The sequence below is a fragment of the Mirounga angustirostris genome, unplaced genomic scaffold (assembly GCF_029215605.1).
Source record: "Mirounga angustirostris isolate CCGP_5_RB_7025 unplaced genomic scaffold, mMirAng1.0.hap1 SCAF_6, whole genome shotgun sequence".
Classification (NCBI taxonomy): Eukaryota; Metazoa; Chordata; class Mammalia; order Carnivora; family Phocidae; genus Mirounga; species Mirounga angustirostris.
The window spans coordinates 65344083-65363801 of NW_026991714.1; the positions used below are offsets into that span (position 1 = coordinate 65344083).

A 19719-nucleotide genomic window follows, 5' to 3' on the forward strand; every position below is an offset into this window, starting at 1 on the left:
TCACGACAGGAGGATCCCTGCCTCTGGTTCCCATTTGTGGTCTCAGGGTCCTTGATCAAAGCAGCTGCAGATTGTCCTGGGAGGAGGGTGGGGAGCATAAAGCATGGTTGGCTACATGAAGGTCTGGGGATTCCTCTTGAGCAGCAGGTAACCGGTTCTTACTTCTGTCCCTTGGGTAGTTTGCATCTGGGGGTCCTGGAGATGGTGGGACAGCCAGTCCCCCTGCCAGACCCAGGCTGGTGCTGCCTTGTGTCAGGGACTCTCAACTCTAGGGATTTCCTGCCCACGGGTCCACACCGTGCCCTGTGGCCCTGAGGTCTGGCTCCGCAGAACTGTCCACTACTGCCTTGTTGAGGACCCGCAGTCTTCACAGATGCCGAGTGCTTTCAACCAAGGGTCTGGCGCTTGTTGCACCTCGTTGCGCCACTAGCCCTGGGCTGGGGAAGAAGGTGTGCATGAGTAAATGGAGTATGTAGGCTTGGTGCTCCAGAGCCTTGTTTGTTTGGGTCAGGAACTGCAGCAGAAAAGGAGTAAGGAGGTGAATTTCGCATCCGTTTATTTTGCTGAAATTTGGAGGAAAAAACTGGTATAGGGAAAAGGGAGAGACTGTTTTGCACGCGTGTGGGTGCATCCCAGTGCCCTCCACTCATGGTTTTCAGGCAAGTTCAGGCAAGCTAGTGTTCTCCAGGAAAGGGCTGGCCCTGGCACGTATGGGCCGCTCCTCCACCCAGGGGCCCAGCACAGCACAAAGCTTTCCGTGGAGTGCCAGTTCGCCCAGACCCCAGGAGAGCCCTGAGCAAAGCCACCCAGGCCTGGGTGTGGGAGACAGGGAAGGTGCTCCGGAGCCTCCCTGATGCAAGGAAGGGCAGTGTCAGAGCTTTGGATGCTCTTGACTCTGAGGAATCCCAGATTAGTGCTGGGGGGTGGAAGGCAGGTTGAGAGCAGAAGGAACATCTTAGACTCAGAAACCCAAGGCTGGATTTTCTCTAGTCCAGGGCCTGGACTCTGTCCATCACCATCTCTCCAACCATCTGTCCAGCCTCACACTGAGTCTCTCTAGTTATTGGGTTACAGCTTCTGTAGGCTCAGAAGGCCGCTAGGTGGGGCTAGGAGGTGAGTGGGGAGCTCACATCCCAGTCTGCCCTCGCCTGGGAGGGACCTGATGTCCGGGGCATGACGCTCCTGGGGTGGCTGTGTTCCCAGACAGAGCAGGGAGGTGCCCGCATTTGGGCCCTTGGTCACACACATGCATAACTAAGCTTCTGTGTGGGGACTGATTCAATTTATCTCATTCATCATTCATACAACAAATACTCACTGAGGGCCCTCTGGAGATTAGGGAGTGAACATACTCCTGTCAGCTCTGTAAAGCAGGGAAGGATCCCCAGGACTTAAAACCACATCTAGCACATAGTAGGAGCTCAGCTAATACTTAATGAAAGAAGATATAAATAAATGGATGAACAAGAGAAAAAAATCCCAGTTAGAGCTGATATTCTCACATGGATGAATAGAAAATAATCAAGTAAAGCAATAAGTAAAATTTTAAATGTGATAAATGTTAGAAGGAAATAGAATTATGTAAGAGAGAGTAACTGGATGAGACCAAGAAAGGGGAAGATCTATCTGAAAGGTAAGATTTCAACTGAGGGTTGAAAGCTGAGAATGAGCTGAAGAGGCAAAGGAAAACAAGCAACAAGTACAAAGGCCCTGAGGCAGAACAGGGCTTGGTGTGTACTGCAGGAGCACAAGGAGACCAGGAAGTTTCAAAGTGAGGTAAGGAGAGAGTGGTGTGAGATGAGGCCGTGGTGGGTCATATAGGGCCTTCAAGGCCATGGTAAGGAGTTTGGATTTTATTCTTATACTGAGAAGTTGATGAATAATTTTCAGCCCGAGAGTAACAGGCAAGAGAAGAAGGTGGCTTGCACAGAAATGGCAGTGCAAGCCGATGGAGGAAAGGTGGATTGGATCATGAAGTGAGGGAAGGGAGGAGGCCAATGTGGTAAATTTGGGTGTGAAAATAGGGTGCAGTGAGTGGTTGAGACGTCTGTGGGACGTGCAGGTGGAACTATCGGGAAGGCAGCTGGATGAAGATGCCAAGCAGAGCGCAAGTAGATAGCAAGAAATGGTTGCTGAGGGTCGTTTCCATAAGATGGTGCTGAGCGCCACTGAGGCTGGATGAGGACCTGGGGGAGCATCCATCTGGAGAAGAGTCCCAAGGTCCAAGCTCAACATGGCTCAGATGAGGGGGAGCCAGGAAAGGGGATGTGGGAGCAGCAGCCTGGAAGGAAACCAAGAGGGCGTGTTGTTCCAAGAGGAAAATATTTCATACGGGAGAGAGTACTCAACAGTGCAAAACGTTGCCCAGACCTCAGTGAGATGGGCGTGGACAGGTGTCTACTGATCTAGAACACAGAGTGCACAGCGTCTAGGAATGGTCGGGACGGAGGCCGGCTGAAGGAGGCCAGGCCGTGCCTGAGAGATGAGAAAGTGGGAATAGCTGACTAGTTTTCTATCAAAGGGAATAAAAAGCAATATGGCATAGCTAAAGGGGGGCGTGGGTCAAGGTAGGGGTTTGTTTAGTTTTCTGATGGAAGATAGTGGAGCATGTTTGTGTGATGGGAACGACCCATAGAGAGCATTTGATGATGCAGGGGAGGGGACTCTGCAGGGACAAATGATAAAGAAGGTGCTGGGGTGGGGGCGCCTGGGTGGCTTGGTTAAGGGTCTGCCTTCGACTCAGGTCATGATCTCAGGGTGCTGGGGCCGAGTCCCGCGTGGGGCTTCCTGCTCATCGTGGCATCTGCTTCTCCCTCTCCCTCTGCTCTGGGGGATGGAATCCAGAGGACAGATGGAGAAAAATGGAACATAAATATTATATTAAAAGTTTTCCGCACCAAGGGAAAACTAGACTAACTCCTGGGGCATTGAACTGGAATTGGAAGTTATCATATATGAACTCATGGTTTTGTGGATATAGACAAAGCTCTCCATATGTGTGTGGGAGATGTACATCTCTCTGTCCATAGAGACATATCTTTATATCAATACAGCGGTCTGCATACCCAGCCTCAGATCTTGATTTATAAATGCAATTCTCAACCAAAAGGAGTCAGGATGCTGGGAGAAGTGCCTAACTCCAGTGCTGGGACTGAGAGTCCACAGATGAACCTAGAATATGTTCTTCTGCCATAAAGGAAGCTGGTGTTCAAGGAATGATGGGGACATGTCAGGAAGACATGGAAGTCAGCTTGAAGGGACTCCTCAGGCCATATCTAGGACAGTTTGTGCATCAAAAAAACCCCTGAAAGCAACAGATTAAAACCCATTGTGTAAAATTGGATTCTGTGAGATCACATTGACATAAATAAGTGAATAAGCAAATAGAGACCATTTCTTCTTCACAGTGGATTTTTTCAACTGAATGTAGAAGAAAGGGTCCAGCTAGAAATTCACCATTTGACAAAAGTCATCATCATAATCCAAGCCAAGAATGATCAAAGGATGATAAAACTAATGGATGAAAGTATGATGAGATGTAGGGTATCTACATATCTAAGTCTCTCATAAAATATTAATTAAAGGGGTGCCTGAGTGGCTCAGTCATTAAGCATCTGCCTTCAGCTCAGGTCATGATCCCAGGGTCCTGGGATCGAGCCCCGCAATGGGCTCCCTGCTCAGCGGGAAGCCTGCTTCTCCCTCTCCCACTTCTCTCGCTGTCTCTCTGTCAAATAAATAAAAATGAAATCTTAAAAAATATATTAATTAAAAAGAATTAGTAACTTCACAGTGGAGAAACTGGGCAGCCACCAAAAAGATAAATTAAGGAACATTTTGCTAAACAACTGGCCTTTACTCTTTAAAAACATCAAGGTCATGAAAGACAAAGACCTTTACCAGGTTTAAGGAGACCAAAGACGTGACAACTGAATGTGGTCCTTATTTGGATGTTGGACTTGAATTTGTTGTTGTTATAAAGGACACTGTTGACATGAACAATTAGTTAAATATGCATCAAGTCCATATTACTCTCAATTACTCTCAATGATTACTCTCAACCCACTTACTCTCAAATGATTAGGAAAAAATTATATATATATTTAAAGATGATGTATACACATATTTACATATATATACACACATTACAGATATATAATAAAGCAAGTATAGGAAATGTTGACACAGGAACTCAGGTGTGTATGAGAGTCCTATGCATGACTCTTGAAACTTTTCTGTACGTCTCAAGAAATTGCTTCAAAATTGAGCATTGCCCACACACTGCTTCCCCACCATGGCAAGCGGCTCTGGGGAAGGAGGGTGGAACGTGTCCAGGCACTGAGGACAGGTGGACTGGCCACGATGCAGTGGGAATTGTATGTGAGAGCCACATGGCGGCTGTGAAGTGCAGGGGAGGCTCTGGAGAAGAACCTCCAGAACACGGAAATAAGGCAAAAGGGATGACTGTCCTTTAAATGTCCTAGCAGAGCCTTGTGTAGGGATTCTGATCCCCTAAGGGGATGTCCCAGTGTCCACTCACTAAACTATTGGTTGGGGCCCTGACCCCCCTTAGAGTCAAAAATCCACTCAACTTTTGACTCCCCCAAATTGTACCTACTAGTAGCCTGTTGTTGGCTGGAAGACTCACCAAGAAGCAATTGATGAATACACATTTTGTCTGTTCTATGTATTATATGCTGTGTTCTTACAACAAAGTACACTAGAGAGAAGAAAATCCTAAGGAAGAGAAAATACATTTACAGAACTATGCTGTATTTATTTTTTAAAAAAATCCACATATAAGTGGACCCATGCAGTTCAAACCCGTGTTGTTCAAGGGTCAACTGGATATACCACTCTCTTCTCTACTCCATTTATTAAAGAAACTGTTTATTTTTTATTTTTTTTAAGATTTTATTTATTCATTTGAGACACAGAGATAGAGCATGAGCAGGGGGAGAGGCAGGCTCTCCGCCGAGCCAGGAGCCCGATGTGGGGACTCGATCCCAGGACTCGGGGATCACAACCTGAGCTGAAGGCAGACGCTTAACCATCTGAGCCACCCAGGTGCCCTAAAGAAACAGTTTAATGAATTAAATCTTTGACATGCCCTCATTTCTACATCTACATGGAAATCTATTTTAACTTTCCAAACATTGCCCTTTGAAACAGTAAAAGATGATTTTCTTAAGGAAGGCAGGAGCGCACACAGAGAAAGCCGTTGCTTTCAGATCAGCACGTGGAATATGCTGGGAAGGCAGGGCCCTGGGCTGCTCACCGAGCTTGTCCACGCTCACTCCTTCTGCAGCCGCTCTCTCCAGCTGGAAAAAGTCATAGTCAAACCTGTTCAAGTCTTCATTGCCTCTCTCTGAAGGAAACCCAATGTAGAGGTAGGAGCTGTTGGATCCCAAGATAATGCGGTCCTAGGGAGGAGACAGGTGGCTCAGGGGAAGAATGGAGGCCAGAGGTGTGGGATCAGCCTGCCCCAGGGGAGGCCAAGGCCCCATGCCCAGTCCGACTGTGTTCAATCACAAGACCTTCACGAGTTCCCCAGACAGGGAAGAGACCCATGAACAGGGAGGAAGAGGTTGGCATCTTGCTTTTGTGTGTATGCTTTCATTTTTTCTTTGGTATCCCACATCGAGCTCTGACTCGGGAATCCCAGTGGGGACCAAACAGACCTGGGCCCTCCCCTCTAGGACTTTATAGACAAATAGTGTAATAGCCTGAGAGAGATGCCTGAATGAAAGGGTGTGCTTCTGCAGAAGGGACGAGGGGCCTAATATGTACTGGGGATCCGAGCAATCCTCTCCCGAGGTGCACTATTTAAGCTAAGACATCAGGGGTGGTAAGTTTCACCAAGGCAGAGAAGACTGCTGCTGAACAGAGCCTGGGATGTTTTGAACAATCAAGAGAAGGTCAGTGTGACCTTCGTGTGGAGCAGTGAGGCTGGAGGAGGCGGAGCGATGGGGCCGCTCACACAGGTGTGGTCACTGAGGATTTCCAGGAGGGCGGGGTCTATCCCAAAGAGCTTGTCTAGAAGGTTCTCTGTGGCTACAGTGTGGGGAATGGGTTGAAGAAGAGAAAAGGTGTGGTCACTGAGGATTTCCAGGAGGGCGGGGTCTACCCCAAAGAGCTTGTCTAGAAGGTTCTCTGTGGCTACAGTGTGGGGAATGTGTTGAAGAGGGGATTGGGCCCTATGGTGCTGGGGACTCAGGCTGGGGCCTGGGGAGGAGATGGGGAGCCCAGGCTTTTCGAGGTGCTATAGTCTCTCCCTGTGGCAGGTTTTTAAAGAAGTCTAAGCTATCACAAAACATTAGAGCTGGAAAGGGTCTTGGTGAACTTCTAGTTCACACCTCTCTGTTTTGTAGATGAAGTCCAGAGAAGTGAAGTGACTTGCCCAAGAACACACAGCGAGTTAATATTAGATCTCCCAACCCCAGGCTGTGACCGTGTCTGTCGTGACCATAGCAGAAGGACACGGGGTGGTTGGCACCTGTCGAGGACCCCCATCCTAGCTCTCGGGTTGGGCTTAGGGAATTCTGTGACCAGGCAGGAAAGTTCACCAGGTGCTGCAGCTTCGTCTTGGTCACGATGGGCACCCCATTAACGACAACTTTGCATTTGCTGTGTGGCATGACCGTCACTTTCCCATCCAGATTGGTGAAGGAAGCATGTTTATCTGAAATTCTAGAAAGACAAGAGTTTGTCTAAGGAGCCACAATAATGATGACTTTAGCGAACAGTTCTGATTGTTTGCCCTTTTTCCTGCTTCAGTAAGACCTCCCGCGGCCGCCGAGTGGCAGGAAGCAGTCTGGGGCTGTGGCTCCCGGGGCTGCAGGTGGAGAAGCAGGTGCAGAAGGACAACAAAGCAATTCTTTTACCAACAGAACCACATGGGCTGAGGGCTGAGAGCCACAAGGAGCCCGGACAGGCTGGGTCATGGCTAGAGTCCTCAAGAACTCACAGGCCAGCAGGATTGAGGGGCGGGGGGGAATGAAAAGCAAAGATGTTTGCAAAGGGATGCCGGGGCAGGCGGCTACTAATGACTGATAATAGTGTCCATACCACAGAGAAGTTTAGATCCATTTCTGGGTCTTATTATACAAATCCAGACTTTATACGCTAAAGATTTGGGGGATCGATGTCAGAGGTGTCAGAAATTGGCTGCCCCCTAGACATTATCTGTGTGCCCTGAATGACCAGCTTCTTAACTCTTCTAGAATGTTCCTCAACTCCTTGGCTGTCATGGAATGTTCTGAGTATCGAGACACATGTCCATCCATACTGTTTGCTTGGTGCCCAGGGATGCTGTGGGAAAGGTTTTAACCTCGGCTCCTCTTGAGTTCAGCCATTTACAGATCTGTATAGGGTCCCCACAGGGAGTGGTCTGGAAAGGGAGAGGAGGGGGGTCCCCAGGACGAGTCAGGAGAAGGGACCTAGAGGCTGGTAGGGCAGGGTCAGCACAGGCCCCCTCCCCTCCTCTCCCTGCACTTTAGTTCAGGAGGGCTGAGTTACACCAGGGGGATGGGTCGGTCAAGCCTCTGTATGAGCTGATTGAGCCTCCTGGCTGGAAATCTGTGGGCAGGCCACAGAGGTACGGGACAGCTGCGAGTTCGTGGGGGCCTCCCTTCATAGGGGGGAATCACCTCAGAGGCTGGGCTTCATCTTAGTCCAGTTGGTGAGGGAGGGCTCTGAGCACAGAGATCTGAGGATGCTGTTGCTTCGGTGGTTAAGACCACGAAAGACGTGAACCACTTGTGGTGGGCTCTCTTTTCACTCTTTGGCCTCATCTACTTATGTCCCCGTGTGCTAAATTCTCATACAGTGTCTAGCCACTGGCCTTCCCCTTTCTCCCCACATCACAGCCAAGGAGACAAGGTGGGTGCAGCAGGAGGGATTCCAGTGAGAGCTTGAAAGCCCTTCCAAGGCTTTCTTCCCTAAGCCCTGGAGTGGATCCTGAGGACAGTCTGGTACTTTCTTGTTCGGGGTTGTCCAGCAGGCTTTGTGGCCTGGCCCGGCGACAACCAGACAAACACTGAGATTCTCCCGTGGGCTGACTGACTGGTCACAGCTCATGCATGCTGGACAAAGATGGTTTGTGTAGACTTACCCTAAACCTTGAAGAAGGATGGCATTTGACGCAGCCCGACCAGCATCACACAAACCTTGAAAAGAATTGGGATAATTGGTCTTCAAAGTTTGTCAGGATTTGACCTGGACAGGGATCATGTCTCACGTTTGGGCAGTGCTATTTGGTCTCCAAGAGGATCGTGCGAGGGGATTTTGCTGCTAGGATTTTCAGTCATAAGTCCTTGGACACCACCCTGCCTTAGGGATAACTGTTTTACGTTCTGCGCTGTTCTGGTGGGATTCCTAGCTTTTTTCAAATTCCACCTTATTGGTGGGAATTCTGGAGGAAGAAACTGTTTCGTCTGGGCCTTGGGAGATGCAATGAAGCCTGGCCACGGGGAAGGTCCTGGTCTGTGAAGCTCTGTTTCAGTCCTGTCACTGACCCCCAGACAGGGCCCAGAGCACCACGCCGGCCCTCCTGGGGGGCTGCCCCCCACTTCCATCCCGCATGAACCCTCTCCTGTCCGGGGGTGTGTATAAGGCCAGGGTGCAGAAAGCCAGAAGTTACTATAATACCGATGCCATTTTCCAAAGTTTGAATAGATAAAAAAAAAAATGTGGTATACACATATACTAGACTATTATCCAGCCTTAAAAAGGAAGGAAGGAGATCTGACACCTGCTACAACATAAATGAACCTTGAGGACATGATGCTCAGTGAAACATGCTAGTCACAAAGGACAGATATTGTATGATTCCAATTATATGGGCTGCCTAGAACAGTCATAAGTGCAGCCCACTTACGATCTGAAACTGGCAAGGGCAGGGGGTTATTGTTGAATCGGGACAGAGTTTCAGTTTGGGAAGAAGGAAGGTTCTGGAGATGGATCGGGGTGATGGTTGCATAGCATTGTGAACACACTAATGTCCCTGAATTGTATACTTAAAAATAGTCAGCATGGTGAACTCTATGTTACATATATTTACCGCAAAAACAGAGATTCAAAAGAACCAGAAACATGCTTGTGAAGCAAGAAGCAGGGGCAGGTGCAGAGTGAATCAAGAGGGGTGAGTACCAGCCTGAATGAAGTACTTGAGAACACCCGTGAGCTGTGGGTCCTTGTTGACGTTGAGAAGGTGAGGGAAGGTCTCGGTCATCTGCCGCTCCTGGAGGAGACATGGAGAGGTCCTAGGACCTGCATGCTCAGGGGAGAGCAGCATTCCTGTCCTATCCACTTCGCACCAAAGCCATTTGTCTATACATCCTGTCAAATCGCCCAGTAAAGCGAACCCGGACGAGGAAGACTGAGTGGGGCTGGGGGCTCAACTGAGCAGGGGTGAGCCCCTTTGGCAGGTCGGCCATCGGGGGCCTGAGTTTATCTGGACAGGAGTGTTGCAAAGTGTAGCCCGTCTCCAACTCTGTTCCCCCTTCCTGGCTGCCCTGCATCGACCCCTTCCATGCTGACTTCTACTTCCCCCCCGAGTCCCCCGCCGTCCCGATGCCCCAGGCTAGTGCCTCACCTGGCTCATCCTTCCCTGGGCCTCCACTAAGCCTTCTCCCCTACATCTCATGCTCCCCCGTCCTGCTGGTGAGCTCACTGGTCATCAGACATTGATGACAAAATGGGACGTGCTGTAGGACTCTCTCTTGGTCACCTGAACATGTTTCATCCCTGAGTATAGTACAGATTGGTCTTGGACTTCTAGAGGATCAATAGTCAATGAGAACCAGACTATATGGTGCAGGCACAAGGAAAGCTTTTAAATCTTGGAATTCTGATAAAGAGTAAAGAGGGTAAGAAGCTTTGCCGTTGTTACTGTCCACACCTCTAGAATCCTTGGGCCCTAACTCAGCCTGGCCTCCTGGTGCTGCAGACCCTGCCTGCACTAGGCTCCCCTGGCCTGAGGCTCACCCCTCTTCCAGGCCTCACGAGCCTTTCAGAAGCCTGGCTGGACCTCTGCCACCACTCCCAAAGTGCTCCACATCTGGCCCCTGACTTGGGGTTCATGCAGAACCTGTGGCTTTGGGGGGCCAGGTCATGGCGGGAGTGTGCTGTGGATGGGGGACCAAGAGGGCATCTCCCTGACCCACATACGAAATTCACATCGCAGCCCATTTAGGATCTGATACTGCCTGTGAATGACAGGGTAGGCACAATATGTCCCCACAGTCGTAGTCCTCAAATTCTCCCTGAACGGTAATTATCAACAGCCTCGAATCTACCCTCAACCTCACTCATCAAGCTTCTTGGCTTCCTTCCCTCTTGTCCCTGCCGATAGCATTAATGTAAATCATTGTCACATCTCCCATACTACATGTTCACTGAAAACAGAAGCTACTCCCATAATCCACCTGGCCGCAGCTTCCCGTGGGGCCTGGCCTCTGCAGGTGGAGGCAGTGAGGCTCACCTGGGTGATGGCCAGATACTGCTGATGCCACTCCTCCCGAGCCTGCTCCAGCTGGTGCACCCAGGTCGGCTGACCAGTCTGTGGCCCCGGGCCCTGGTTCTGCCAGCGGGTAGGCTGGCCGCTCTGGAAGGGGGAGGCATTTTCAGCAACGGGTGTGCAATGTCAAGGGGGTGGAGAAGAATAACTAATAACCAGCTGGGGCATCGTGAGCTCTTCTGCTGCCCCCCCCAGGGATTAATGGTGAGGTTGGGGTGCTGCCACTAAGGGTTCTGGAAAGTCGAACATCATTTAACTGCATGAGACCATTAGTAGAATAAATGACAGATGGCCGCCATGCAATTCTGGGAAGGAAAGTGTAGTCTCGGTAGAAACCATGACTTCGGAATAAAAATGGCAATAAAAATGAGACTGAAAATGACTCTCCAGGAAGGGCAGGGCCGTTATTTCTTACAACTGCATGCAACTCTGCGTTTACCTCAAAATAAAGTGTGCTTCCCCGAGGCCAGGGCCAAAATATTCCTAGAGGCTGCCCTGGCCTGGGCTAGGGCTCCAGCGATTCCAGGCAGGTGTTCGCCAACCCCCCAAGCCTCATGCTGAGGCTGCAGCCGGTCCCTCCCTCCATCCTGCTCCCAGCCTGACCTGGACCGGGCACTGACTCCAGACTCAGTTTACCTGCCATCCTGGAATTTCCACGTGTGAGCAGTACTTTGTTGTTCTCTGCCTTTGACTCTCTCATCAGCGTCGAGGTGTTGACCACGGCTTTGTTCTGGATCTTTTTAGCCCTTCCATGTGCAAACATGAACACACACTCAGGCCCTGGGCCCCTTTGCAGAGCACTGGCCGGCAACTGGCGGAACAGGAGCCTTTCAGCCCAGCTGGTTCCACTGTGTTGGGTTCCAGTGAATCGTTAAGGCCAGAAGGAACTTGAGTGATGTCCACCCGCTCAAATAAACATGAGCAGCTCAGCTGGGCCCACAGCCCGGCCCTGACACGTCCTGGGTCCTGAATGCACTTGGCCGACTGGGCTGACTCCACTAGTGGAAGAGTCTACAGTCAGGGCGGCTGCAACTGTCCTAACTCAACCCTGGAAGCTGTCCACACTGCTCTGCATGTGCCCCAGGCTGGTGGGGGTCCTGGGGGTTAACTTTTTCACTGCCTCTAGTGTATTGCATGGGACATACTTACACTAACAAACTGACTTGCTCTGCATCTGAAATTTGAGCTTAACTGGGGATCCTGTGTTTTTATTTACTAACTCTGGCCACCTTACTCCTTTCACTGAGGAGGAGAGGATCTCCAAGGCTTGGCCCCTAAGTCACACAGCCCGTGGCACATCCGGGCTCAGAGCCCGGGACTTTTGGCTACTGTTTTCTCCTTCCTCTGCATCACATAGTCTCTCACGTGAAATCTGCTGGCAGCAGATTTGCACCTGGTAAGCAGAGAGACAAAACTGACCCAAAGATCTGAGCTTGTGGTGCAGATGCTGGAAGAAATGTCTAATGATGTAACACGGTCTTGAGGCTGCACGAGGCAGGAGGACACTAGTCTGTGCCCCTGAAATGCAAGGCTCCCTCCCTGAGCCCAGGCCACAGGGAAGCCCCCGACGAGTGGCCACTACTTGGTGGCACAGTAACAACTATGGTTTGGAGCATCTGCCATGTGTCTGGCACTGATCGCCTGTGTTCTTCACCCCAACTCTGATGAGAAATCACCTCCCTCCATATGGGATGCAGCTGAGGGCTGGGGAGGCCCAGAATCCCAAGGTCCCATCTGAACCCGATAGGTGGGTCTCGGTGGTAGATTCTCAATGTCCGCCACATAAAGGAAAGGAGGAGGGGTGGCAGCCTGTGGCTTCTACCCTCCTTAGAGTATCCCTCGCCCCGTACCCTCAACTTTCTTAAAAGGGTCCGGAGAAGCAGGATCCAGATACCTGCCTTGAAAATCAGGAACCTGTCTGGGCTGCAGCCTCCTCCCCAGGCTAAGTGTGTAGACTTGCTTCCCAGCCCCATTGGACAGAAGGAAACTGGCGATGATGAACCCTCCCCAGGAGGAGATGCCGATGACCGCCAGGCCTACTCCGAGAGTATAATCTGTATGTGTGGGGCCTGGAGAAATGAGAATGAGCGTGGGGGGAAAGCTGTGGAGCGAGAAAGTGGGTGCCAGCCTGGGGAGTTGCCTCCCACATTATTAGCATAAAAGTCCTCTGCCTGCCACTCCGCGCTCCCCGTGGGCCATGTGACAAGGGAAGAAATGTATGAATGGCCATGCTATTTGGCAGGAAAATACAGGGAGGACAATGCCAATCACATCGGGGGATTGGCAAGCCCTTCCCCATCAGTTTGCGCCCCCGGTGTCTCTCCCATGCAGAGCTGGAGCGACCGAGTGACAGGTTCAGGAGGGCCCCAGTTCCCAGGAAGCATTCTGTCTTGTCTCCTCCCGCACCTCTTTCCCAACTGCCAACCCATCGGGTAGAGGATACCAGAAGAATCTGGCAGATTTAGAACCGAGAGCTACTAGGGATAGTAAATATTCATACCTGTACCTCTCAGCGTATCTTAATGTGGACAAAGTTTCTTCATAGCAGATGTCAGCGGGGCTTATGGCTGCTATCTGTAAAAAAATAGCCCTTTCAGCTTGTGCGATTTTAGAGGGTTTTTTTGTTGTAGATATTGTACAGCTAATGTTCATAGAATATCTTGTAATTTACAGTATTGTTCAAGCTTTACAAGTCGGAAAACGCATGTGACACACATTTATAGCATATGCTGACCCCACATATACCCCCCCCACACACATGACGCACGCAGCTCACAGACACCTCAGATACACAACACAAACACACGACACAAATTCACAACACACACAGCAACACTTCCAAGGGAATACTGTTAGCATATCCACTTTAGAAATAAAACAAAGGAGGTGTTAAGATAACTGTGCCGGAAATAGGGTTGGAGCCACAGAGGATCTGGCGCTTGGATGTTGGCTTTGCAGATACTCTTTGAAGTGACGCCCAACCTCCTCCCAAACCACATCTTTCTCTGTTAAAGCGTCGTAGCGCCCAAGTCAGGGCCTTGCCCTGCAGACCTGTTACACTTGACTTTGTAGTCTAACATTCTGAGCATCTTATGGGCCCCTTTTTTTAGTCCAGGTTCTTGGGGGATGTGCCCACTGTGGCCCACGGGCAAACAGACAACCAAAAGAACTTTGAAATATTTTTAAATGCGTAGGCAAGATTCGGCGATAGAGAACAAGGATGTCTTCTGTGAATTTGGGAGAGCATGCACAGAACAGGCCAGGCAGTGAGCATTTCTCTCCCAATCCACAGCAAGCAGGAGGCAGGCAGAGTTTGCCCGGCTTTGTTCCTTCCCACACCTGAAGCCAAAGAGCAGAGAATCCTGATTTTAACACATTCTACATTGTACCCACTTGGCAAACCTTCAGTAGTAAGAGTCTGGAGTCTTTGCTAAGGTGACACAGTTCAGCTCCTCTCCAGGTTAAACACCTGCCTTGTGTCTCACACATGGTCAAACTGATTTCCAGTCTTGCCCTGAACCCCTGATTTAGAATAGTATGACCTTATCAGTGTGATTTGAAAAATCTGATGTTTTTTCCTGATAATAATAGTATGTTCCTTGTAGAGAGCCTGAACACTACAGAAAAGAAATAAAAAATGAAAATGAATAATATTTGAACATCGTAATAGAAAGAGTTCCAGGAGTCACAAGCTAGGTAAGAATGCGCTATGTAAATGCAAAGTGTGACACCATAGCACACTAAGCATAATTGTAACAGTAACAGCGACAACAACAGCAACAGTTAAATTGGTGTCACATGCTGTAAGAGAGTCACTTTACCAAAGTCATTCTGCTGTTCCCGCCCAGAGCTGGCTGGAGCAGTTTAGTCAGAACAGAATCTCTATAGGGAACATGCAAGACTCTCTTCCCCATGGCTGCATCAGCCAGAGCACTGAATGAAAAAGAAAATACAAAACAACAGATAAAAAAATATGTCAAGAAGAAATCTGCCTCCCTGGGAATAAGTCAGAAACACCCCACCCATCCCCTCGTTGACCCCATAAACCTGAGGCATGACTCTAACTAATATCAATTAGTTGAGACACCTTCTGTACGAGGATGCTGCAGCAAGACGGCTACCCGCATGAGCCACAGGCTCCTTCCCTGCCCTCAACCCTGGAGAGACCATGACAGACAGAGGGAAGTTTAGATCTGAGGAACAAACATGCTTAATCATGTGAGGAAAACCCGGGGAGCCTGCAGGCTATTGTAAATCTGTGTATAAAGAAGAGTTCAATCTGAGGAAGAGGGCAGCCAGCTAGCGGTGGAGTAGGGGAGAATGGGGAGTAGGTTTAAGTCCTCTTCTTGCTTTTCTCTCCTACTGCCTTCAGAAGAGCCCATAAAGTTAGGACCCCGTATAACAAGGCACCAGAGAAAGTGTGAATAAGCAAATGGGCCAATCCCCACCCAACTCCAGGGGACCGCAAACACAGTGGTGTTGTCACTGACTGGAGCAGGGAGGAGGAGGGAGGCAATCCCATCGATGGGAAATTATAATCACAAACAATGATAAGGAATTTATAGAGTTAATCTAGCAGGTTTGGAAAAGAGACAAAATGATCTTCTAGAAAGAAAGAAATACAGTAATTGAAATGAAAAATACAATGGACAGGTTTAACAGCAAGTTAGACACTGCTATAATTGGAATTAGTGAACTAGATAGTTCAAAAGAGATTAACCAGATTGCAGCCTGGAGACACGAGATGGGAAACAAGCGAGGAAGGTTAAGAATCATGGAGGACAGTGTGAGAATATTTAAATGGTTTAATTGAAGTTCCAGAAGAGAAGAGAGAAAATAAATGGGCACAGACAGTACATGAGAAGTAATGGCTGAGAACTTTCCAGTCCTGATGAAAATCACTAATCTACAGAGCTTTGGGGGCCAGGGAATTCCAAGCAGAATAAATAAATTCACACTCAAATGCAACACAATGAAATTGGAAAAAATCAAAACAAAAGAGTTTAAAAGCAGCGAGGGGGAAAGATAGATTATCCTCAAGGAAATAGCAATTAGACCACCAGCAGGAAACAGGAGACTGTAACCATAATGAGTTGAAAGAAAATTCTACACATCTGGAATTATATACCCAGCAAAATTACCTTTCAAGAATGAGGTGAAATACATTTCAACCGAACAAAAGCAGAATTTGCCATCAGCAAGTGATCACTGAAGGAAATTCTATAGAATATATTTCCACCAGGAGGAAACTGATCTTAGCAGCTCTGAGGTTCAAGAAGGAGTGAATAATTTAAAAAAATGAACACTGTGGGGGCACCTGGGTGGCTCAGTCGTTAAGCATCTGCCTTCTGCTCAGGTCATGATCCCAGGGTCCTGGGATCAAGCCCCACATAGGGCTCCCTGCTCTACGGGAGGCCTGCTCCTCCCACTCCCCCTGCTTGTGTTCCCTCTCTGTCAAATAAATAAATAAAATCTTTAAAAAAAATGAACACTGTGTAAAATAGAAATAATAATGTATTTGGGGTTAAAGAAGAATAGAATTAACATACATATCAACAATTACAAATGTAGGATGGAGATCCTTGTATTATTCAGGAAGAGGATGAAGCATTTATTAATATTTAGACTTTGACCAGTTGAACAGATTAGAAAGTCAAATATATTGAATTTTGGTCTATGACAGAGGTATGCAGAAAATCCACTGTGGAAAGGAGAGACTATTCAACAAGTGTAACTGGAAAAATTGGTAATCTATAAGGAAAAAATAATGAAAAGGATGCCTACCCTACACTACGCACAGACGTCAACTCCAGATGGATAGGAAATTAAGTGAAATGTAGGGAGATAACTTTTGGACTCTACTTTCCTTAAACAAGACACAAGATATGCAAAACAAAACCATTACCATGATTTCTGCTCATCAATAGATACCTTAAAGTGAAAAGACAAGCTACCTGCTGGGAGAAGATATTTATTATATACCTGAGGAAAGAGTAATACAAAAAATATAAAGAACACCTAAAAGTCAATAAAAAGACAGTAACTGAATAGACTAAGAGGCAAAACATAACAGTTATTTTGAGAGGAGACATATTGCCAGTAAATGTATCAAATGATGCTCAAACTTGCTAATAACCAGGAATATCAAGACCATGGTAAGATGCTCAAAATTTCTAGTAACCAGGAATATCAAGACCATGGCAAGACCATTTAATTAGTAAATATCAAGAAATGTGACAATATTAAGCCTTAGAAAAGATGTGGATCAATGGGATATTTATTGCTGCTGAGAGTATAAATTGGCTCAAACACTTGGAAAATAATTTGTCCCTACTGTCAAAAGTTAGGTATTGCCAAAAAAAAAAAAAAAAATAGGTATTGCATACACCTTACAAATAATTCAACAATTTCGGTCCTTTGTCTATACTCAAGAGAAACTTTAATATAGTGATACCCAGTGATTTGTACAAGAATGTTCATAATAGCACTGTTTATAATAGCAAATAACCAAAACCTGGAAACAACCAAAATGCCAATCCAACAGGAGAACAAATGAATAAATTGTGGCATATGCCCACAGTGGAATTCCCCACTACATCATAATGAAAAAGAAGTAACAACTTCTACTACAACAGGGGATCTCATAAACACAATGTTTAGTGACAGAAGAGAGGGCAAATTAACCAAAGCCACACATAACATGGATACATATTGTTAATAATGTTGGATTAAAAGGCCAATCCCAACAATTCTACTCCTGGGTGTATCCTTGAGGGGAATGAGAAATTGTTTTCCCCAAAGCATATGCACAAGAATGTTCATAGCAACATAGCAACATTATTCATAGTCAAAACCTGGATACAAACGAAATGTCCATCAGTAGGAGAATGGATAAATGAACTGTGGTATATTTTCTACAATGGAATCCTACATAGCAATGAAAAAGAGCTGATACATGAGAAACATGGCTTAGTCTCATAGACACAGTTATTTAGATGAAAATCAATATAGTTAGGCAAAACCAATTTCTAGTGGCAAAGGTCAACTTCTTTTGGTGGGTATAAAAGCTAGGAGGAGGGTACAAGGGAGCTTTCTGGGTTTTGGAAATGTTCTATATCTTGAGCTGGGTGGTAATTACATAGATATATACATATAAAAATTCACCAAGCTGAACATTTAAGATTTGTATACTTTATATAATTTATACTTTGATCACTTAAAAAAGAACAAGATCCTAAAGATAGTATAATATTTTACCCTTTTTGTACATTTCAAAAATGAGTGCCACTAACTAATAATATTCACAAGTGATAAAACAAGAAAGGGTGAAAAAAGAAAGGGAGCAAGGGACAGAGAGGGGATAAGCAAAATTCAAGATGGTGGCTACCTCCAAGGGGAGCATAGCACAGAAATACCAACTATTTCTTGGGTTGGGTGGTGAATTTACTGGTGTTTTTAGTTTTATTAAAAAGCAGTAAGTTTAAAATAAAATATATAGGAGGACCAGGTATGAGCCAATGAATTCATGAGTGGGTCATGAACCAAGGGCTAAGATTAATCTGATTTTTAAAAAATTTCTGAGGTCATTTTTACGGCAGAAATAAATACCCATGCACCGATTATTTACCTGATAACATTTCCTAAATTGGTTAAACTTAACTCGTGATCCTTCCTTCAGTCTGTCTCCTTCAGATCCTGAAGATTTCTGCCTTTCACTTCCTGCTAAATCCACCAAATTAATACTGGAGTGCTTGGTGAGGTCGCTGTCTGGGAAAACCTATAGGAAATCGCCACAAGTCATGCTATTAGAGTGGTAGCAGGCTACATATGAAGTCAATCTAGTTCACACTTTAAAACATTTTTTCTAACTGTACATCACACTCAAAATTATATATTAAAATTTACAAATTAAAAGGCTACCTTCGGGCCACCTGGATGGCTCAGTCGGTTAAGCACCCGATTCTTGCTTTCGGCTCAGGTCATGATCTCAGGGTTGTGAGATCCAGCCCTATGTCAGACTACCTGCTGGTGAAGGAGCCTGCTTAAGATTCTCTTTTTCTACCTCTGACCCTCCACCCCTGCTTACTCTCCTCTCCTCTCTCTCTCTCTCTCAAAAAAAAATGGCCATCTTCTTTACAATGACATTTCACATTAATACATCATCAGGCCCAAATGTCTCAGTTGCTCCTTCTCAATTTTGCAAAGCTATTTCCAGTGGTATATTAGGTACCAATTACTGCTCTAGTATTTCTGTGATCAAATGTTTTAAGTAGAAAATACTGGGAAATCTGTAAAATAAGGAAATGTTTGGAACAGTGTGGTCATGCAGGGAGGGGAAAAGAACGTAGATTTTAGAATGTGACAGATCCCCTTGCTGGTTACATGACTGAGAACTAGCTTTTCAGAATTGCAACTTAGTTGGAAAACAGGGATCACAGCATATTATTGGGGTGTTAGGAGGGTAACAGATAAGAGAAGTAATGGTTCTCACCATGCCCAGCATACAGTAACAGGTGTTAATACCATTACTGACACTAATACGCAGAGTGTAATGCTAGATCTCTACACATATTTTTTCAGTGGATTTCTTCCCTTGCCTCTAAAACATCAAGCTAAAAAAGGGCAAACCATATATAAAATTTATGAATGTTACTAATGTAAAATAATCTGAATAGTACTTAAAGTTTATAAAGTTCTTTTACTTTATTCTTTTACTTTAAAAAAAAAAGATGTATTTATTTGAGAGAGTGTGCACATGCACGCATGAGCGGGGTGGGAGGAGCAGAGAGAGAGAGAATCTCAAGCAGACTCCCCACTGAGTGTGGAGCCCCACCTGTGGCTCGATCTCATGACCCTGAGATCATGACCTGAGCCGAAACCAGGAGTCAGACGCTTAACCAACTGAGCCACCCAGGGGCTCCTATTTTTTTTTACTTTTAATCGAAGTACAGTTGACATGCAACATTACATTAGTTTCAGGTGTACAACATAGTGATTTGACAATTACATATGTTACAAAATGCTCACCGTGATGAGTGGAGTTAACAAATGTCTCCATACAATGTCATTACAATATTACTGACTGTATTCTCTATGCTGTACTTTTCATCCCTGTGACTTATTTTTTAACTAGAAGTAGATACATCTTAATCCCCTTCACCTATTTCACCCACTCCTCTAAACTCTCCCACTGGCAACCACCA

General features: G+C 46.7%; 1 protein-coding gene across 1 annotated transcript in view; it reads right to left on the reverse strand.

Moving 5' to 3' along the window:
- The window catches only part of LOC123847014 (kinesin-like protein KIF28P), a 70235-nt gene that overhangs the window by 11005 nt on the left and 39511 nt on the right, over positions 1 to 19719 (reverse strand). The window contains 10 exon segments of the mRNA XM_064595529.1: positions 5276 to 5420; positions 6564 to 6687; positions 8111 to 8165; positions 9148 to 9238; positions 10481 to 10603; positions 11187 to 11262; positions 13023 to 13090; positions 14338 to 14449; positions 18144 to 18176; positions 18178 to 18293. Of these exon segments, the coding sequence (XP_064451599.1) occupies positions 5276 to 5420; positions 6564 to 6687; positions 8111 to 8165; positions 9148 to 9238; positions 10481 to 10603; positions 11187 to 11262; positions 13023 to 13090; positions 14338 to 14449; positions 18144 to 18176; positions 18178 to 18293 (943 nt within the window).